The sequence below is a fragment of the Pelophylax lessonae genome (assembly GCF_965119305.1).
Source record: "Pelophylax lessonae genome assembly, chromosome: 8".
Lineage (NCBI taxonomy): Eukaryota > Metazoa > Chordata > Amphibia > Anura > Ranidae > Pelophylax > Pelophylax lessonae.
In genome coordinates, this window is record NC_138775.1 from 262,573,941 (window position 1) to 262,597,594 (window position 23,654).

General features: G+C 42.8%; 1 protein-coding gene across 1 annotated transcript in view; it reads right to left on the reverse strand.

Moving 5' to 3' along the window:
• Positions 1-23,654, reverse strand: part of AK5 (adenylate kinase 5) — a 374,733-nt gene that overhangs the window by 89,383 nt on the left and 261,696 nt on the right. Inside the window, exon 8 of the mRNA XM_082266224.1 lies at positions 20,878-20,954. Coding sequence (XP_082122350.1) covers positions 20,878-20,954 — 77 coding nt within the window. The remainder of the gene's footprint in view (positions 1-20,877; positions 20,955-23,654) is intronic.

Consider the following 23,654-nt stretch of genomic DNA (forward strand, 5'->3'; position numbering starts at 1 on the left):
CTTTTGAATTATCTGACTTGCAAGATATTGCCTATGCATTATCCAAAATATCCATTAACGCAACCCTAATTGAAGAAAATTATAAAATGCTTCTACGCTGGTATCTAGTCCCGACCAGAGTTGCAAAGATACACCCATCTGCATCTCCCAATTGCTTTAGGTGCCAGATCTGTACAATGTATTATGTTTAGTGGCAGTGCCCTGTAGTCACTAGATTCTGGAATCATGTATTTATTCTGATACACTCAGGGACAGGGGCTAATATCCATAGATCCCCGAAACCAGGGCTTTTTCAAAAACTTCTAGAGGAGATTCCCAAGAAATTGCCAAAACGAATTACCTATACATTCTAAGCAGCCAGAATAACTATTGCTAAATACTGGAAGCAGTCAACTGTTCCCCTTGAATACGTAACGAATAAACTTAACTGGATAATGGTTAATGATAGACTTACCTGTATTCTCCACACTTTCACCAAGAAATTTGATGCAAAATGGGATCCATGGATACGATACTTATCCATACCCTAATGAAACTGACTGACTCCCCCTTCTTTCCCCTGATCTACTCTCCTTTTTTCCTACCCTTTTCCTCTCTCACAATTTCTCCTCTCTTCACTTATCTGATTTCCTCAATAATTACATAATATTTTAATGGAACATATATTTCTATACTGATTATACACATAGGAATGTACAATGGGGTTCCGCTTTATCCTGACTGATAATTGTTTCGAGACTTCTCATTGCTGGGATATCCCTGTGTATCGTTAGGAAATTCTATGTTTATGAACAACTTGAAGAAAATACATCCCTGTAATTGTATTTGATCTTATACCTGTTTGCACTATTGTTCACAAATTGTGCCTTTTTGATATTATCTTACTACCTCAATAAAAATATTGAAATATAAAATATACAATTAACTATGTATTAATAATTATAGAGCTGCATTCATTTATGTCTTTTATCTACTTAAAGTTCAGCTTCAACCTTTACCCCTTTCGCTGTCACTGGAGTATGTTCTACATTGGCAGCAGAGGGGTTTTTAAATGCACTGCCAGCCGTTACAGCAGCCAAGATGTAAATGTGGTGGGTAGGAAAGTGCGCTGATTCAATATAGGGTGTGCTGCTACCTTAGAGTGTATGTTGTAGAATGGGTAAAGAAATCAGGTGCGCTGCCCTAGTGCATATGTGCAACATACAAAATGATGTAAACAAATAAACCAAAAATGCAATAATAATGCAAAAAAAATGAAAACGTATGCAAATCGTGTAAAACAAAAAATGTCCAGAAGGTGACTAGTGATACACCAATGTGCAATAAACGTCCATATTATAAGTCCATAAATAAAGTGCAAAAAATAGTGACAAAAACTTCCAGCTTGGGGAAAGGTGAACTGTGATTGGAAGGTGCAAAGTCCCACCACCAGCTTGGCCTCTTACCAGAAGTTAAACGTTAAGGGCATATATGAATATGACCGCTCCAAAGGTCATGCAGCCAGGTAGAAAAGTTCCCAGAAATACAGAAGGCACCCTGACACACTCGTGCTCCCTAGACTCTTACCGGACAAAAGCCAAACAAGAAGCCTGGTTCTATGGTGATGAGTGGTCCTGCCGGGGGTTACTGGACTCTAGGATGGCTGATGTAGTTGCTTGTGTCCAAGAGGAACAGACCCAGTCAGAAAGCCTGACGAAAGAAGATCCTGCCAAAGGTGGCTAGACTCTGATTGGCTGCTGTAACTCCTTAGTCTGGTCGACCTCAATAATAGGGGACACAACAGAGGGGACCGCAATAGTGCATTACCAACAGTTAATTTTATTTAAACAAATGGTTGCACTTACAGTTGTGAAGACAATAATAGCGAGTTCCCTCACGGAGGAGCTGTATGGCGGGGTCCGCCTGCAGAGCGGACCGCTGCCTGGTCTAGATGTGATGACGCGGCGCCTCCTCTTTGACGCGTTTCTCCCGATAGGGCATCCACTTAGATAGGAGCCTCCTATCTAAGTGGATGCCCTATCGGGAGAAACGCGTCAAAGAGGAGGCGCCGCGTCATCACATCTAGACCAGGCAGCGGTCCGCTCTGCAGGCGGACCCCGCCATACAGCTCCTCCGTGAGGGAACTCGCTATTATTGTCTTCACAACTGTAAGTGCAACCATTTGTTTAAATAAAATTAACTGTTGGTAATGCACTATTGCGGTCCCCTCTGTTGTGTCCCCTATTATTGAGGTCGACCAGACTAAGGAGTTACAGCAGCCAATCAGAGTCTAGCCACCTTTGGCAGGATCTTCTTTCGTCAGGCTTTCTGACTGGGTCTGTTCCTCTTGGACACAAGCAACTACATCAGCCATCCTAGAGTCCAGTAACCCCCGGCAGGACCACTCATCACCATAGAACCAGGCTTCTTGTTTGGCTTTTGTCCGGTAAGAGTCTAGGGAGCACGAGTGTGTCAGGGTGCCTTCTGTATTTCTGGGAACTTTTCTACCTGGCTGCATGACCTTTGGAGCGGTCATATTCATATATGCCCTTAACGTTTAACTTCTGGTAAGAGGCCAAGCTGGTGGTGGGACTTTGCACCTTCCAATCACAGTTCACCTTTCCCCAAGCTGGAAGTTTTTGTCACTATTTTTTGCACTTTATTTATGGACTTATAATATGGACGTTTATTGCACATTGGTGTATCACTAGTCACCTTCTGGACATTTTTTGTTTTACACGATTTGCATACGTTTTCATTTTTTTTGCATTATTATTGCATTTTTGGTTTATTTGTTTACATCATTTTGTATGTTGCACATATGCACTAGGGCAGCGCACCTGATTTCTTTACCCATTCTACAAGATGTAAATGTGACAAGCTTTTTGTCCACACACCCCCTGGCACAATCGCCCCCACAACTCCCCAACGTCCCCAGAGCCGACCTGGCACCAGCATAGTGGGTGTCCCCAAGTAAAGGTGAGGGAAGACCAGCGAATGTCTATTGGCTAATCTTCACTGCCTAGTAAGAACCCAGAAGTGACATGCATTATGTCACTTCCATGTACCACTATCATTTTCCCCGACCCCTGTGGCTGGGGAAGAAGAAGCAGCTCCCACTATTTAGCTTTAATGGAAGGCAGGTGGGACTCCAACTCAGGTACATGCACATAGGAATATACAGTGGGTACGGAAAGTATTCAGACCCCCTTAAATCTTTCACTCTTTGTTCTATTGCAGCCATTTGCTAAAATCATTTAGGTTCATTCTTCTTCCTCATGAATGTACACATAGCACCCCATACTGACAGAAAAACACAGAATTGTTGACATTGTTGCAGATTTATTAAAAAAGAAAAACTGAAATATCACATGGTCCTAAGTATTCAGACCCTTTGCTCAGTATTTAGTAGAAGCCCCCTTTTGATCTAATACAGCCAGGAGTCTTTTTGGGAAAGATGCAACAAGTCTTTCACACCTGGATTTGGGGATGCTCTGCCATTCCTCCTTGCAGATCCTCTCCAGTTCTGTCAGGTTGGATGGTAAACGTTGGTGGACAGCCATTTTTAGGTCTCTCCAGAGATGCTCAATTGGGTTTAAGTCAGGGCTCTGGCTGGGCCATTCAAGAACAGTCACGGAGTTGTTGTGAAGCCACTCCTTCGTTATTTTAGCTGTGTGCTTAGGGTCATTGTCTTGTTGGAAGGTAAACCTTCGGCCCAGTCTGAGGTCCAGAGCACTCTGGAGAAGGTTTTTGTCCAGGATATCCCTGTACTTGGCCGCATTCATCTTTCCCTCGATTGCAACCAGTCGTCCTGTCCCTGCAGCTGAAAAACACCCCACAGCATGATGCTGCCACCACCATGCTTCACTGTTGGGACTGTATTGGACAGGTGATGAGCAGTGCCTGGTTTTCTCCACACATACCACTTAAAATTTAGGCCAAAACATTCTATTTTGGTGTCATCAGACCAGAGAATCTTATTTCTCACCATCTTGGAGTCCTTCAGGTGTTTTTTAGCAACATCCATGCGGGCTTTCATGTGTCTTACACTGAGGAGAGGCTTCCGTCGGGCCACTCTGCCATAAAGCCCCGACTGGTGGAGGGCTGCAGTGATGGTTGACTTTCTACAACTTTCTCCCATCTCCTGACTGCATCTCTGGAGCTCAGCCACAGTGATCTTTGGGTTCTTCTTTACCTCTCTCACCAAGGCTCTTCTCCCCCGATAGCTCAGTTTGGCCGGACGGCCAGCTCTAGGAAGGGTTCTGGTCGTCCCAAACGTCTTCCATTTGAGGATTATGGAGGCCACTGTGCTCTTAGGAAACTTAAGTGCAGCAGAAATCTTTTTGTAACCTTGGCCAGATCTGTGCCTTGACACAATTCTGTCTCTGAGCTCTTCAGGCAGTTCCTTTGACCTCATGATTCTCATTTGCTCTGACATGCATTGTGATCTGGAAGGTCTTATATAGACAGGTGTGTGGCTTTCCTAATCAAGTCCAATCAGTATAATCAAACACAGCTGGACTCAAATGAAGGTGTAGAACCATCTCAAGGATGATCAGAAGAAATGGAAAGCACCTGAGTTAAATATATGAGTGTCACAGCAAAGGGTCTGAATACTTAGGACCATGTGATATTTCAATTTTTCTTTTTTAATAAATCTGCAACAATGTCAACAATTCTGTGTTTTTCTGTCAGTATGGGGTGCTATGTGTACATTCATGAGGAAGAAGAATGAACCTAAATGATTTTAGCAAATGGCTGCAATATAACAAAGAGTAAAAAATTTAAGGGGGTCTGAATACTTTCCGTACCCACTGTAACTACATATATTAAAAAACGCATACACAAAAATATTTGATTGTGCTACATAAGTTACATATCCCCATGCACACCAGACCAGAGAGCAATAATTTTAGGCCCATTATTCATTGTCTATACCAGTGATGGCAAACCTTGGCACCCCAGATGTTTTAGAACTACATATCCCATGATGCTCAATTACACTGCAGAGTGCATGGGAAATCATGGGAAATGTAGTTCCAAAACATCTGGGGTGCCAAGGTTCGCCATCACTGGTCTATACTGATGACCTCAAGAAGCTTTTAAAGCATTTCCTATGGAGAATTTCGAGCACCAAAGTCGCCATTTCAGGGGAGCACACAATTTTAAGGCTTAACATTTTGGGTATCTATTTGCTTGGGGCAACCACATCTTCAAACCTTATTAAAACATGGTAATATATTTCATTTTTAAGTAATCTTATTGTCTAATGATTTTTTTTTTCTTTTTTTTTTATTTAAGAAGGTTATAACTGTAAAAAATAATCAAACATTGTTAGCAACTCAATATGACAATTGCATCATACCTTCATTGGGTAAACAAGGAAGCAGTCGGAGCGCTGCCACAATACATAACACCTCGATCTCTAATTATTTTTTTGTAACAACTATGCAAAAAAAAAAAAAAACACAAAAAAAGGCTCTGCCAGTGAAAGGTTTAAAGTGTAATAAATCCACAAAATAGTCCCACGAGGCAAAACAAGAGTGGTCTTAACTTATATGACTAGTTCTAGAACACATTCTTGTTGTTTATATTAGATGGACAGACAGACAGACACAGACTAACAAAATTCTGTTTTCATTGAAAAATCCAAGCTAGTTTTGTAAACTTTGAAAATGAATTTTCCACAATGCTTATAGATGCATAGATGAATGAGGACTTGTAAAGTGCTTTTACTTCATGTTCAGAATATGAAAGTTCTTTAGTATGCATGATCTTGGCACAGGTTTACGCTAACGTTTTGTGGGGGTACCAGTGTCCTGTGAAATTCGTATTACTCACAGACCCCAAGAGCAAAATTTACCCACCTAAAGCCACAACCCAGATGTCATTTACTTGCAAACAGACTCGCCACTTATTTGTTCAAACTCTGATTGCCTTCAGGGGGATCAGGAAATAATTTTTCCCCTTAATGAGCAAATTGAACCAAGCTTTTTGGGGGTTTTCTTTTGCCTTCTCTGGGTATACAGTGCTGTATATTGAGGTTTTCTGTTGGAATATGTTTTCCATTGGTTGAAATGAATGGTCTTTTTTTCAACCTGACTAACTATATAGCTATGGATAGAAATGTCTCTGAGGTTGGTCATGGGTACAGCAGGTAAGTAGAAGTTGGGTATTCTAGTGTAAAATATCCCGAAAGAGCAACATAGGTTAACTATGTAAAATGACATGTCACTTTTAGGAGAGGAGGTTTTTTTTTTTTTTTGGGGGGGGGGGGGGGGGAGACATAGTAAAGACCATGCAGTGGATGTGTTTAGGAGCTTAATTTGACCTCATATGACCAGATTACTGGAGTTTACCTTTAAGGTGGTCATGTAGATAACATAAGTCGTTGCCTTTTAAGTGCCGGTTCACATTTCTGCGATCACAGAGATCACATGTAATTCGGAGCGCACTGCTCCTAAAATTACATGCAATCTCTGTGCGGTGCAAATTCAGCCATACCGTTTGTATGGCTGAATTCGCACTGCAATCTCACCCAACTCGCACAGGACCCTTTTTTTGGTCCGCAGCAGAATTGGATCGCATGGTGGTTCACACTAGTGCGATCCGATTCTGTGCCAACTTTCAGATCTCACTGCGATATGCGATCTGATCTGGGGGTGTCGTTAACTTTTAATTGACACCTCCAGTGCATCGCATATGGCAGTGTCAACTGCCAGGGGTGCGGATGCGATGCGGGAACATGCTGTATATTCGCAGCGTTCCCGCATCGCAGAAGTGTGAACCGGCACTAAACATCCTTCACTTTCTGCCTTGTTTCCTATGATCAGCACTAAGTTGTCACTATATTTACTAACAAAGAACTACTTAGGAATGTGTGACCTTTGAAGTGTCCAGTGGGAAAACTGTTCTTCCTTCTGCAGAAAATGCTATGTACTAATGAGCTCTATGCTACTATGTCAGCAAAAATGTTCTATCATTATTTCCATCCTCCTCTATTGCTTTGTACACAGCCGTGCTAAAAATATAATTCTTATTCCCGATCTCCATTTAGTAGCTCCCCCCGATTAGTTTTACACAAATTAAAACTAATTGGATTATTTAAATAGGAACCCGAGTCTAAACAAAAAACTTTTCATTTGTTTCTTATGGCAGAGCAATTTAGATTTCTAAATATAACCTACTGACAATAATGTCTCAGTTTCTGAAGCTAGGAGGGGTGCTAATGTGCAAATTAGCTGATCTCATACCCAGAATAATGTGTTAACTCTGTCCCCATGCTTGCTATAAGGTCATTGGGAGTCAGTGGGAGCCATGGTGAGTCTCTATGCCGACTTCCACCTCTACTGATAGAAAGAGTATAGGAAGGACTGTTGAAAGCCTCTTTCACACAGGCATCTGGCTTTGCTACCCCTTAGAAAGTCATTCACAGTGGAGAGATTTGCAGACATGCAAAAGGTGATACTGCCACCTTCTGAATGGCTGTTTTTTTTTTTTTTAATCCCAAAGAAATTTTACATTGAACAACCATCCTGCAACTGATTGGCAAGCATTTGGCATGTATGTGTGTGGCATGATTCCACTGACTTCAATGGGCAAGTTTGGCAAGTAGAACTGCTTAAAAAACTTGACATGCTGAGTTAAAAGTGTTGCACTGCAAACTGAAGCATTGCACCTATGTGCACATACTCAAGCAAGTGCTAACTGCCTGTTTTTTTTTTAATTCTTTATTTATTGTAATGTGTCAAAATAACACAACATGACAAGATTATATGAATGGGTACAAATAGGCCATGAAGAAGATTGCACTGCAGTAGTCACTAGCACCATAAAGGTCTACTTCCCAATCAAAACTACCATTCAATAGGAAAGGTGATGAACCTCAATAAATTCCAAATACATACGCTATTAAGTAGCGTCTAGTGAAAAATTTCTGGAATACAAGAATCAGAACCTGGAAGCTGTTATACCCATGATATCAATGCACACCATAGAGATTTTTGAAATATTTTTGAAAAAGGAGAGAAACACCCTACGGTGTCTGAGGGGTAAGGGAAGATGTGTAAAGAGAGGAGAGAGAAGAAGGAAAGAGAGAAAAAATAAGATTTTCAGGGAGGGGTAGAAGAAGGAGCGGAATGATAGGGAGAAAATAGCTGACGGGTCCTCAGCACCCTCCGTGGCATAGAAGGGGGGGGGCAAAGGAAGAGGGGGGGGGAGTTTGACTAGAGGAAAGAGGGAATGGCGAGGTTAAAGAAGAGAGGGTGAAGACAACTGACAGTTTTTACTGCCCCTCTGACCACCAGAGGAGAAGGCGATATTGCCACCTCCTGAATGCCAATATGCTGAGTCAAAATTGCTGCACCGCAAAGTACAGCATTACAACCATGTGAACAACTTGAACAGCTGCCATGTCACATTGTAGGTGGGAGGTTGGGGGCAAAAAAAAAAAAAGATAAACTACCTGTTTTTACAGATCCCCCTGCGTGCACATAACCTTATTCAGTTCCTAATTCTAACTTGCAGCTAAGTCATTGAAAAGAGGAGGAAAATCCTTACGTGTCTAGATGAGGTTGATACCATCAGCCTTCTGGCAAGAATACTGAATAGCCCAAATCTGCGTAGGGTGATGCTATGGCACAAAACATCTCCCCAGATTTTGGACTACTCTGCATTCCCCAGAATCTTGTGGGAAGGATCATGATGTCATCCTCTGCCATACAGGAGCTGGGGGTAGAAAGCACATTTTTTTCATAACTTTTCTCTCTCGGCGGGCAGGGGTCCTGATATTTTAAGTGGACCTTTTACCACAATTTTTTGTTATCTGTCAGTGAGTCAGTAGCAAAAATGCTACATTGAAGTTTCCTGCTCCATCCTCTTTCCACAGCCATTATGAAGAGTAGGGGTATGTAAGGATGAGCAAAACTGGCCTGCGTTCATTAAATTTTACCTGAAGCCTGAACCCAGGCTGCCTGTATAGTGACAACGAATCATGCTGGGCAGCCCATTGTGGCTAAAGGTAGGTGGGCACACCATAACAACCAAAGAACTGTGCGCTTGCCTACAGTGAGTATACAAAAGAATCACCCCCCTCAAATTTTGTTGCTTTGCAGTCTGAAATGAAAAACATGTTTTTTTTAGTTAGCTGTATTTACTAGTGCAACTTATAACATCCAAGTGAAAGATGTAACTCCAACATGTCGGAAACAAATTCAAAAAATTCAAAAACAGAACCACTAAGTTTGAAAAAGGATCGCCCCCCTTATGTTGGATCACCTTTTACTTTGATTACGGCCTGTAGTCTGTTGGGATATGTCTCTACCAACTTTGCACATCTAGACTTTGCAATATTTGCCCACTCTTGTTTGCAGAACTGCTCAAGTTAAGTTAAATTTGATGGTGACCATTTGTGGACTGCAGTCTTCAAGTAATTCCACAGATTTTCAATGGGGTTTAGGTCTGGGCTCTGACTACGCCATGCAAGGACATTCACCTTTTACTCCTTCAACCACTGTGTGGTCATTTTTGCTGTGTGCTTTGAGTCATTGTCATGTTGGATGGTAAACCTTCACAGCAGGGCTGGCCGTACCATGGGTCCCAGTGGGTCCATTGGACCCAGGCAGCACTTGGAGAGGGGCAGCAAATTGACCCCCAAGATTTTTTTCCAGTAGTTTTGTGTGTCATCAGTTTGCGGCGCGTTACGGGTGACATTTCCCCATCTCATACTGCTGCCTGTAGTGCAAACTGATGAGCATGAGAGGGTGGAGCGTCTCCTCTGAGGAACGTCCCTCATGTGATTGTGGTGTGCGCAATGACGTCAGACATCAGCGCACTCCATCTCACGCAGGGCAGGCTGGATCTTCTAGGGCAGTGGGCGCGGCACACACAGGAGTGACAGGAGGACTGAGGACAGACAGCGGGTGTTTGGTGGACCGGTCCGGTAGTGAGTTATGGAAGAAGATAACAGTATATATAATTATTTCAAAATTTTACATTTATATAAAATAATGGATGTAGGGGCCTTTTGGTGGGAGTGATTTTTTTTTTTGGGGGTGCAGCATTTCATTCTTGGACCCAGGCAGCACAATGTCTTGGGCCAGCCCTGCTTCACAGTGACACATTTCTGGTAGTAGAGGGCAGCAGATTTTCCTCAAGAATTTAACAGTATTTTACCCCATCCATTTTTTCTTATATCCTGACAAGTGCTCCAGTCCCTGCTACAGAGAAACATCCCCATAACAGGATATTACTGCCTCCATGCTTTACTGTAGGAATGGTGTTATTTGAATGGTGAGCTTTATTGGATTTCTTCTAGACATATTGTTTGCTGTTAAGGCCAAATAACTCAATTTTAGTCTCATCTGACCATAACATTGATAGTGTTTGGTGTGCTCACCTATGCCTGTCTGGGATACAGGTGGTCGGGGGTTCTGATTGTTCAGACATTTGCAGAACCCAGACCAGTTCAGCTCATCCTTTTAGATGTGTGAAATAAAACATCCTAATTCCCATAGTAACATTTCAGATTGCTTATTTTATTATCAACTCTGCATAGTAAAATTATTATTCAAAGGTTGGTTGGTTGCTTTAGGCAACACAAAAAATGCTAGCATGCTTTTCATATGTAAGAGAATATATGTTGCTATGGGATTCCCAAGGTAATAACCCACCACTGGAACTCCGAGAAGACAGACATGGAAGAGCCAAGGCTCAGGTGAAGAGCCATAAATTAATTTGCTCAAATATCAGTTTTGATAATCTGACCGGTATATCTGATCCCAGGAAAAAATTTATCTTTTGTTCACTCATCAAAATTGATATTACAGTCAAGATTGCTCCCAGTTCAAGATAAGTCACACTCTGCCCTCTTCTAAACAAACCTCCCGTCATCTACTTCTCTCTCATAATATTGTGAGAAGCTGCAAACAGACCCGCTCCATCAACAAAAAAAGAAAATTTTATGTGACAGCTTTAACTCTTTTTTTTTTCTCTATGAGGCTAGTTGCTATGACAACCATGCTAGGCCCTTCTCTCGCAGGTACTGCTAAAACAGATAGACCTGCAGAATTTTTGGGGAAGAACAGGCAAGCTACCTGACCTTAATTAGGGAGGAAAAAAAACAAAGTGGGAAAATTATTCTTACAAAAATTAATTACACTTGAGTTTTTATTCCTAAAATATGGCCAATTAGGAAGCGATATAAAAAGCCCTGAGCAAAGTTAAAACCTAATTGACCTAAAATTACATTTCTCTGCAAACGATGCTTGAATAATTTATGCTATTTATACATGGGATTAGAATGCAGATTCTTTGTTGCGCTCTTTGAGAAGGAATAACTTCATAAAATTATATTTAAAAAAATAATAAATTTACAAAAAAAATAAAAGCATAACTTCACAAAATACAAAAAGTATAACTTCACAAAATATTATATGTATAATTTCACAAAATTATATAAAAAATGTATAACGTCAGAAAATTATAAAAAACATTTTTACAAAATAAAAAAATAAAAATGATTACTTCACTAAATAAAAAAAAAGAGTAATAAAAGCACCTAGACAGGTCAGGAATTACTTTTTTAAAATGTTTTTTTACTACTTGTTAGGAATATTTGAATAGTTTAATGTCCTCAGTCTGGTCACAAGTGCACTTTAGGGGCCTTCTCACGCTAGCAGGCATCTGTTGTGGTCTGTATAGCGACGATGGTGTGTGTTCTTTAAGCTTTATTCAGAGTTACATAGTTACATAGTTAAATAGTAGGTGAGGTTGAATAAAGACAATAGTCCATCCAGTTCAACCTGTGTAGGTGTGTGTGGCTGTAATCATCTCACATAGCCCTGAATGTTCTCATCCTTGAGATGTACCTCTAAGAGTCTTTTGAAAGCCACCATACTTTCCGCAGAAACCACCTCTTGTGGTAGAGAATTCCACAATCTTGTAGCCCTAACAGTAAAGAACCCCCCCACACGTTGCCTGAGGTTAAAACACTTCTCCTCTAATCGCATTGTATGCCCTTAGAGTCCTCATGCAATCCCTTCGACTGAATTTCTAAGCTGAGATCCCCATTGAGATATTTATAAATTGCTATCATGTCCCCCCTCAGGCGTTTCTTCTCCAGGGAGAATAAATCAAGCGATTGAAGACGCTCTTCATAATTAAGGTCCTCCAATCCCCTAATCAGTTTAGTTGCCCTTCTCTGGACTCTCTCCAGCTCCAACACATCCCTCCTGAGGAGTGGCGACCAGAACTGGACAGAATACTCCAGATGCGGTCGGACCAGAGTTTTATAAAGTGGAAGGATTATAGTCTTATCCCTGGAATACATCCCTTTCTTTATGCATGCTAATATTCTGCTGGCTTTGGCAGCTGCCGGTTGACATTGCATGCTATTGCCTAATCCAACGTTTCTCAACTCCGGTCCTCAGGGCACACTAACAGGCCAGGTTTGCAAGAAAACTGAAATGCATCACAGGTGATATAATTTGCTGCTCACTGATTGCAGTATTCTAGTCTTCATCTCCCCAAGGTAATACTTAAAATCTGGCCTGTTAGTGTGCCCCGAGGACCGTAGTTGAGAAACACTGGCCTAATCTATCATCAATCAAGACTCCCAGATCTTTCTCCATTTTCGATTCCCCCAAGGGTTCCCCTCCTAACGTGTATTGTGCTTTTATGTTTTTAGTCCCCAAGTGCAACACCTTACACTTCTCCACATTAAACCTCATTTGCCATGTCGTTGCCCACTCCGTTATTTTGTCCAGGTCATTCTGTAGGATATCTGCTTCATGCTGTGCAGTTATTGCCCTGCCCAATTTTGTGTCATCTGCAAAAACTGATATCGAACTACTGATCCCGACCTCAATGCTGTTTATGAATAAATTGAACAAGGTTGGTCCCAGGACTGAGCCTTGGGGGACTCCGCTTACCACCTCAGACCAGTCTGAGTATGCGCTGTTTATTACCACCCTTTGGACACGCCCTTTTAGCCAAGAGCAAACCCTGCTGTCGATACCAGCAGACCTTATTTTATAAATTAAGCGCTTGTGGGGAACTGTATCAAACGCCTTAGTGAAATCCAATTACACCACATCCACTGGTCTGCCCCTATCTAGCTCACAGCTCACCTCCTCGTAGAATGTTAAGAGATTGGTTTGACAAGAACGCCCATTTATAAACCCGTGCTGATTACTGCTGATGATGTTGTTGTCTTTATCAAACTCTACAATATAGTCCCTTATCATCCCCTCCAGAAGTTTACATACTACTGATGTCAGACTGACAGGCCTATAATTTCCCAGTATATGTCTCTGCCCCTTTTTGAATATCGGAATCACGTTGGCTTTCCTCCAATCCCCTGGTACATCTCCTGTCCTAATACTGTCAGCAAAGATCAGGAACAGTGGTCTAGATATAACCTTACTGAGTTCCTTGAGTACTCTCGGATGTACGCCATCCGGGCCTGGTGATTTGTTTGTGTTAATTTTATCCAGCCTTTCCCTGATTTCACCCTCTGTTAGCCATAGTGGCAAGTCCTGTGTATTACTACTAACCATACTGTCATGGTCAGTGTACCCCTCCGTTTCCTGTGTAAAGACTGACGAGAAAAAAGCATTCAGCACGGTTGCTTTTTCAGTGTCCTCTGTAACCATCCTCCCATCATCGTTAATTATGTGTGCAATATGCTCTGCCCTAGTTTTTTTGCTGTTGATATATTTAAAGAATTTCTTTAGGTTTTTTTTTTACTATCCTCCGCTATTTGTCTCTCAAAGTTGATTTTAGCCATCTTGATTTCGTGTTTTCTTTTCTTATTTGCCTCCTTGTATTGCTCGAAAGCCGATACTGTCCCCTCTGATTTATATTTCTTGAAGGCCAATTTTTTTTCCCCTAATACGTTTTTTAACGCTACTGTTTAGCCAGCCAGGTTTGGCTTTGTCTCTTCTAAATTTATTTCCCATAGGAATGCACTGCAAGATGCATTTGCTTAATATGTTCCTAAAGCATTCCCATTTTTCCTCTGTGGTCAGGGATACCAGGGTTTGGTCCCAGTTTACCCTTTCCATCAATGAGTACAATTTTGGAAAGTTTGCCCTTCTGAAGTTTAGGGTTCTTATGTTCCCCACTTGCCTTGTTACATTGGTATTTACACTAAATGTGATCATCCTGTGATCGCTAGAGCCCAGGTAGTCCTGGACTCCGAGATTAGGTCTGGATCATTAGTGATCAATAGATCCAGGACTGCGTTTTCTCTAGTTGGAGAAACCACCAACTGTGACATGTAATTATCCTGTAAAGTTTCCGTGAATAGACGGGCCTTCTGTGAGTGTGCAGTCCCCTCTTCCCAGTCAATGTCGGGATAATTGAAGTCCCCCAATATGATGACTGATCCCAGTTTTGCCACTTTACCCAATAGTGCTAAAAATTCCAGCTCTACCTCCTCCCCTTGGTTAGTTGGCCTATAGCAAACCCCCACAATTACTTTTCCCCTTTCTCCTTCCCTATGGAGTTCTACCCACACGGATTCTAACTCCATACTCATCCCTTCCGTAATGTCACTCCTCTCTATCACCCTTACATTGTTCTTGACATAGAGACATACCCCTCCCCCTCTTTTTCCTACCCTGTCCTTCCGGTACACCGAATACCCTTGGATATTGGCCAGCCAGTCATGTGAGGGGTCGAACCAAGTCTCCGTTATTCCCACAAGGTCTATGTCATCCTCATGTACTAACATTTCCAACTCATCTATTTTATTAGCTAGGCTCCTGGCATTAGCATATACCCCTCTTAGTTTTACGGATGTTAATCGTGATTGGTGATTATGTTTATTCCTGTTTGGTCTGAGGTTTTCCCGCACAGACCTACCAATTGACGTTATGGAACTACTGTCGCTGCTGACTCTACAACTGCCTTCAGTCCTTTGCTCCCTCCTGACTGACTCTACTTCTGAGCCCTGCCCCCGTCTCCTAGTTTAAAAGCCCCTCCAACTTGGTGGCCATCTTTCTCCCCAAAAGAGCTGTACCATCCCCATTAAGGTGCAGCCCATCCTTACTAAAGAGCCGGTAGCCGACTGAGAAGTCAGCCCAGTTCTCCAGGAACCCAAACCCCTCCTTCCTACACCAATTCCTCAGCCACTTATTAAGTTCCCTAATCTCCTTCTGCCTCTCTTGTGTGGCTCGAGGTACAGGCAGTATTTCAGAGAAAACCACCTTGGAGGTCCTATTCCTCAATCTATTTCCTAAGTCCCTGAAATCGTTCTTTAGGATCCTCCACCTTCCTTTTACTTTGTCATTAGTGCCCACATGCACCATGACCGCTGGATTATCCCACAATAATCTGTCTGCCAGATCCGCGATGTGCCGAACTCGAGCGCCCGGTAAACAACATACTGTTCGGCTACCGAGATCTTTTCAACAGATTGCCCCTCTCTGTCCTCCTGATAATTGAGTCCCCAACTACCACAACCTGTCTAACCTTTCCTGAGTCACGGCCCCCCCTCTTCCTGGAGCCGCCGCTCCCCTAGCAGCTGGGGGAGGGCGCCTGCTCCAGCACTGCCATCCCTGAGCTGATATCCCCCTCAACCTGCAACGTGGCAAATTTGTTAGGGTGTACCAACTCAGGACTGGCCTCCCTGACACTCTTCCCACTACCCTTCCTAATGGTCACCCAGCTGCGTACCACTGATGCTTGCATCTCCTCTACTCCTTCCTCCTCTATGCTGGCCCCTTCCAGCGCCTGATGGGTAATGTCCAAGCTCCTTTCCAGGTTGTTGATGCAACGCAGTGTTGCCACTGTGTTTTCTAGATCCACGATCTGGTCTTCCAAAGCAACAAGTCGCTCACATCTTGCACAGCAGTATTCGCCCTTGATCGGTTCATCAAGGAACTCATACAGGGCGCAAGAAGTGCACTGAGTGGCATCCACAATCCTGTCGGACATTATTACCCACTACTCTATGGGAATAATGTTAACGACCTGCTAATTCCTTACCTATACTACCTCTATCTCCCCTGGTACTAAACCTGGGGTACTCACCAGTCGCTAATATACTCACCAGTCACTAAGATACTCACCAGTCGCAAAGATACTCACCAGTCGCAAAGATACTCACCAGTCTTCCCAGCTACTCAGTCGCAGAGAACGCTCAGTCAGTCACAGGGCACCGTCGGGCACTGTCAGTCGCAGGGCACCGTCAGTCGCAGGGCACAGTTAGTCAGTCACAGATCGCTATTAGTCGCAGAGCACGGTTGCACAGAAATCAGTCGCAGAGCACGGTTACACAGCAATCAGTCGCAAAGCACGGTTGCACAGCAATCAGTCGCAGAGCACGGTTGCACAGCAATCAGTTTTAACAATTAAAAAAAAAATTAATTAAACTTTAAGTGTTTAACATGCAGTGCGCACATAAATACAGCATGTCTGCATTTTTGGCAAAGCAATGCCCATCCCCGCGTGTCAACATGTAAAGTTGAGTGAAGTGTGCATTGCTTAATAATGCAGCAAGTCTGCTTTTTTACTCAACTAACACCAACACATACACTATATTACCAAAAGTATTGGGACGCCTGCCTTTACACACACATGAACTTTATTGGCATGCCAGTCTTAGACCGTAGGGTTCAATATTGCGTTGGCCCACCCTTTGCAGCTTTAACAGCTCCAACTCCTCTGGGAAGGCTGCCACAAGGTTTAGGAGTGTGTCTATGGGAATGTTTGACCATTCTTTAAAAAGCGCATTTGTGAGGTCAGGTACTGATGTTGGAGAGAAGGCCTGGCTCGCAGTCTGCACTCTAATTCATCCCAAAAGTGTTCTGTCGGGTTAAGGTCAGGACTCTGTTCAGGCCAGTCAAATTCCTCCACCCCAAACTCACTCATCCATGTCCTTATGGACCTTGCTTTGTGCACTGGTGCGCAGTCATATTGGAACAGGAAAAAGCCATCCCCAAACTGTTCCCACAAAGTTGGGAGCATGAAATTGTCCAAAATGTTTTGGTATGCTGACGCCTTAAGAGTTTCCTTCACTGGAACTAAGGGGCCAAGCCCAACCCCTAAAAAACAGTCCCACACCATAATCCCCCCCTTCGCCGAATGATTTGGACCACTGCACAAAGCCAGGTCCATAAAGATATGGATAAAGCACATGCGTATAAAGGCAGGTGTCCCAAAACTTTTGGTAATATAAAGCATGTATGGTGTAAACAAGGCATATGGAAAACAAATGTTTTCTATGTGCCCTTGTGGTAAGCCTATGTTGATAAATGTAGATCAACACAATTCAATGCACCTGGTGTGACTGAGCCCTGTCTTCAGACCATTTATATGAAAATGTTGCTATAAGATTATATGTGCATTTATTATATTTTATTAATGGAATTTACTTGTAAAGTAAAAATGTACTTCCTTTGTGAAGACATTCAAAATCTCTGAGATTGCTGCTGGGTGCCACCATCTTGGATGTGATGTCCGCAGCCCCAGCAGACTCAGAGCTGTCACTCATATGATACTGTATTTATTCCACTTTGCTCCTCCTCCAGGAACTACATAAAAAAATATCTTCAATATACCACAAATCCTTCAAAAGCTATTAATTGTCCAACATTTTCCTGAACCATTCAACATTTCCAATAGTTATGATCATAAAATATTTAATACAATCATGTATGGGCACCATTAAAGGATATCCAAAGGCAAAACCATTTTTTTTAGATTTGGATAGAGTCAGATTTTATTGCTGTCTGTGCCCCTGTTTGTCCTGTTTACCATTATCATTAAAGGGGAAAGTAAAAGAAAATCCCAAATTTTGAGTTGTCCCCAGAAAAGTAAATAGATGGGAAATCTACCAACGGGGCCACTGGTTCTGGTGACCTGGGGGTCCCAGAGGATTTCACTTAAATTGCAGGGATTTCCCCTCACTTACTGTTTGGCCATGGAACAGGAAGTGAAGGGAAATCTCCGCAATGGGACACAGATGGCAGAAATAAACCATACAGAGGTTATAACCCTCCCTTACTCTATCCAAAATGGAAAAAAATATTTTTCTTACAGTTCTACATTAAAGTGATTGTAACGTCTCTCTCTCTCTTTTTTTTAATAACAAACATGTTATACTTACCTCCTCTGTGCAGTTAGTTTTGCACAGAGCAGCCCGGGTCCTCCTCTTTTCGGGTCCCACTTCACTGCTCCTGGCCCCTCCCTCCTGTCAAATGCCCCCACAGTAAGCAGCTTGCTATGGGGGCACCTGAGCCAAGCTGCAGCTCTCTGTGTCCATTTAGACACAGTGCTGCGGTTCAGTCCCGCCCCCTCTCTCTCCTGATTGGCTAACTGATTTTTATTGAGAGCCGTGGGAGCCAATGGCACCGTGGCTGTGTCTCAGCCAATCAGGAGGGAGAGTCCCGGACAGAGGGGGTGCAGGGGAGGCTGCTACACCCAGAAGGTTTTTTATCTTAATGCATAGAATGCATTGTGATAAAAAAAACGTTCTGACTTTACAACTACTTTAAGCAGAACTTGTTTTTTTTATTTGATTCATTTTACTGTTCTTGTGTGAGGGTGACTCTGGTGTGAGAATTGGCGTTGTCCTCCGATGGAGCGGTCGTCGCCCCTCCTGATATCACCCCAAAATAACACACTGAGGTTGATTTACTAAAACTGGAATGTGCATAATCTAGGTGCAGATTGTCAAGTAGCCAATCAGCTTTTAACTACAGCTTGTTTAGTTAGGCTTTGATCCGTGGCGACAATAGAGGGGGGCAAAGTGGGACTTTAACGGTGCAAAATGATGGAGAAAAATCTGAATTCTCAAAAATTGTACATTTTATTACATATAGGAGGTGAAGACAAGACAGTACATCAATATAAAATGATAAAATCAAAAAAATGCACTCGAAAATATCAACTCTACATGTTTCGCCATCTTCATAATAGCTTCTTCAGGAGTTTTCATAGACATTTCTCGAGGGTGAACATTTCTTAAGATGACCTGAACCCTTTCTTATGCCGAAGGTGGAGGTAATGAAGGTGACGCCACCCAAGCGAGCACAGAGGGGGAGGGGAACCGAGACATCCAACCTCTTAAGGTTGACCCATAGAGAGGGTGACAGCCAAGCTGATTAAAATGAATGTGCAGTTGATTCACTAGGTACCTCAATGTAAAAAAGCAGGGAGGGAAAACAAAGTTTCCTTAGTATCCCCAAATGGGAGGTATCCCCAAAATTGGCAGAATTGGGCACATGGATTATCATGCAGTATTCAAAGTACGCTCAAAATGAAAGAAACGCAAATGGTCTCGAAGCTCACATGTCGTTCCCCGGTGGTCTAGTGTTTGATCCGTGGCGGTTTTTTTTTTTGAAGCACGTGATTAGAGCCAGAGGGTCTATTAGGCTTCAAAAAACAGTGAGCTCGGGGCACAGGGCACTACGCCCCGAGCCCACCCAGTTGTGTGACAATAGCGAATTAATATTCGCTATTGTCACACGGATCATTCTCCTGGCCAATCAGGAATTTTCCCGATTTGCCGAAAAGTGAAGCCATGCCATTGGCCAAGGAGGTAAAGGGAGGAGACGCAGAAGACTTTGGGGGAAGCCGCTGCTGCTGCCTGTTCACATGTCCAGGGTGAACGGTGAGTGAGCCGGCGATGAATGTGTGGGCTATTGTGATCTGGGGGGGGGGGGGGGGTATGGTGTGTGGCTTGGTGTGGTCTGGGGGGGTTGTGGTGTGGTCTGTCTGCCGCCATCCCCCCCCCCCGGCCCATGGAGCACCAGCCACCACTGGATTTGATAATAAAACCTGGAAGCTGATTGCTTTTTCTATGCAGGGCTGCACCAGATTCTGCACTCTCCAGTTTTAATAAATCAACCCCACTGTCACCCAATTCCAGTACTGGCCTGGAGAATGCATGATGGTTTTAAGGAACAGAAGCCAACTTTTTTCATTCTTGCCTCTGAACTTGCATGCTTGTACATGTACAAGTGTTGCCATGTATTTGGTAATAAAAGTTCTTCTCCCTCTAATTGTACAATGGGCATGTTTTATTTAAATGATCAAGTATGAAAGATGCCATTCTACACTTACAGTAATACCTTGGTTTGCTAGTAACCTGGTTTACGAGCATTTTAAAAGACGAGCAACATTTTTTTTTAAATTTTGCCTTGATATGCGAGTGCTGTCTTGAAATACGAATAGTATTAGACTCACAATGTTAAAGTGGTTTAGCAATGCTAAAGTGGTTTAGTACAGTATAGGCATGCCATCCCCTCTGTTACATAACATTATGTGTCCCTTTGCCTGTACTGTATACAAAAGATGCTGATTTCTACTGTATAAGACTGTCTCCCGGCGCTCATGTGACTCCTCGTCTCTCTGCTCTCCCCGGCTGGCGGGGCTGAGCACTCCCACTGGCGTCTTCCGGGGAGAAGGGGAGGAGAGAAGCAGAGAGCCGAGGAGTCACGTGAGCACTGGGAGAAGCTCTGATACAGTAGAAATCAGCATCTTTTATATACAGTACAGACACAGGGACACATAATGTTATTTAACAGAGGGAATGGCATGCTTATACTGTACAGTTCTGTACTTTAGAACTGATAGCAGCATATCTTTATTTATACCAATAAATGGTTGTGGAACGAATCATCTGAATTTCCATTATCTCTTATGGGAAAATTTGCTTTGATATATGAGTGCTTTGGATTACAAGCATGCTGCTGGAACAAATTATGCTCACAAACCAAGGTATTGCTGTATTTGTAAAATACAGGAAGGTAGCCCAATTTCTCTGCATCCCTGCCTTCCAGTAATGTGCTGGAATTCCTTGATATCTCCTTCAGTAACATTTTCACCATGAATAATATAACACCGCGATGAGCAACAGAAAAGAAAAATGTAGACATTGTTATTACCTACCTGATGTTCAAACACTGATGTAGAATCACCAGCCTCCCCGCTGTCTAAGATAAGGCTGAGGTCAAGCTCGCTCGGTCCTGTCAGAAGAAAATAGGCATTTAAAGATGGGCTGTTGTGCTGTTCACTTTCTCAAGATAACACCTACACACTGTCTACATTTACAGAACCATTCCACACTCATTTATCTTAAACACTTTCTTTGGGAGTAAAGGAGACATTTAACAAGATGCTCTCAATCTTGGTTTTTGCATTTCTCGTAGAGGAAGGCTTTGGATAAATAGTTTAACAAAAATGTATTTTTTGCAGAACAGCAATTTAATGTTTGATATGTCCTTAAAACAGAAGTCGGTTTTTATTTTTTTTTCAAATAAAATGCCCGAGGTGCTTAAAATAAAAAATACAGATCTCACTGCAAAACTTACCTTGTCTCCATAGTTACATAGATAGGTTTAAAAAAGACATTCATGAAGTTTAATCAAAAGAAAAAATAGTTTAAAGATGAATTCCATGCATGGTATATTTTTACATAGTTACATTGGTTCTGCTTGGACTAATGTAACTATGTATATACCATACCTTGCCGATACTCCTGGAAGCTGGAAATCACTGCTACTTCAGGGACCTCTACTTTTTTCAGATCCCATGCTAAGTGGCTGGCCTGATGCAATGTGAATACAGGAAGTTGAGATGACCGCCACACCACTCCTTTCCATGCTGAGCAGCCGACCCCCTATGTTCAGAATACATTAGGTCAGCCACCTAGCATCGGACCCAAGAAGCTAATGGAGATCCCTATAGTAGAGGTGCCTACTACAGTGATCTCCAGCTTCCTGGGGAATAAGCCTGGTATGGTATACACCTATTTACATTGGTCCAAGTTGGACCAATGTAACTATGTAAATATATACCATGCCTGAAATTCTTCTAAATTGAACCTTTATATACAGAATTTTATTTCTACAGGTAATCCAGAGGAAGGAAAAAAACACTTTTTAAGCATGGTCCAATTTGCTCCAACAGAGGAAAAGAATTCCTTCCTCATCCCTAAGGCAGTCAGATATTTCCTGGATCAACAATCTCTGGACTGATTAAGTTATAACTGATGTTTAAAGTGGAAGTCCAGCCTTATTACCCTAAATCCTCCCCTGCAATCAATAATGTGAACTGAGTTCAGCCTTATGTGTCAAAATGAAAAAATCCCAGTTTTTCTACCTTTATTTTACAGTATTCAGTGCTGTCACATGACTTCAATTCCTCTTCCTGCAGAGTCCAAGAGCAACAAGTGGGTGTGGATACTGAAAGCTAGTGACATCACTAGCTTTCAGTAACCACAGGGGCACTGTTCCTGTGTAGCCAGTGGGCATATACAGAATGGGAGGAGCTGATCAGAGGTTCCGCCCAGTGTTCTCTCATCAGTATGGATGTATTGTATGATCGAATTCATGAGAAAATTAAGAAATAAAAATACACCCATCCATACAGGACCCCTATGCAAGCACGCAGCCCATGCAGCCCAGCAGGTCAGGAAAGAGGAGGGGACGATTGTGCGCCCCCCCCTTCTGAACCATACCAGGCCACATGTCCTTAACATGGGGATGGGTGTTTTGGGTTGCCCCCCCCCCTGCCCCAAAGCACCTTGTCCCCATGTTGATAGGGACAAGGGCCTCTTTCCGACAACCCTGGGCTGTGGTTGTCGGGGTATGTGCGTGAGGGGTTAACCAAATCTGAAAGCCACCTTTAAAAAGGGGGCCCCCCAAATCCAGCCCCCCTCCATGTGAATGGGTAGGGGTACTCATTTACCAAAAAAGTGTCATAAAGTAATAACCACAAGGAATAGTTTTGACAAATCCTTTATTAAAAAATAAAAAAATAGTGTCCCTTGATGTAAATCCATCGTCAATCAGGACACCCATCGGACCAGAAAAAAAAGAAAATGCTCATGCCCCCTGGGAGGCCTCCCTTCGTATGCCTGCTCTGCACTTTCACAGTTCTTATATAGGCAAGGGGCAGGGCCATATGACTATGTCACCCGGTAGCACCGCCCCTTCTTATGTCACGTGATGCCCCAAAGTACCAACCCCCCCATGTTGAGGGTATGTGGCCTGGTATGGTTCAGGGGGGCGCTCACTCGTCCCCTCCCCTTTCCTGGTTTGCATGCTGAAATAAGGGTCTGGTATGAATTTTGGGGGGGGGGGAACCCCACGCCATTTCCAAAAAAAAAAATTAAATCCCCGGGTGTCGGCAATTGTAACCGCGAGTCATTTTAAATGGGATTCAACACATTTTGTTTTCTTTAGAAATGTCATTTTTGCTGTAGCATGTTTTATGCATACTACAGATACGCCACTTTACAGGAACATTAGGGGACCCCGCAGGCACTATATTTAAAGGAATTTATCATTTTTATTGTTGCACTTTAAGCATAAATAAAATCCCTGCTCCTGAAAAAAAAGATTACTTTTTTTTTTCTAAATTTGTATTGATACATGTCCCCTGGCAGTACCAAGACCCCCATACCCATTTTATGACCAATCACTTGCATATAAGCCTTCAAAATTGGCAATTTTGATTTTTCCTGTTCGGCTACGATAGACTTCAATGGGGTTCGCCGCTCAAGTTAGAACATTCCCCTGTTCGGGAGTTTTGCTGCGAACCAAACAGCGGGTTGTTTGGCCCATCCCTATCTCTTGCCTAAGGAAGGTCTGTACAGAGCCCTACTGAACAGACAAGGTAGGAAGGGGGAGAAGTCACTCCTCTGACGTATTTATTTGTGTTTG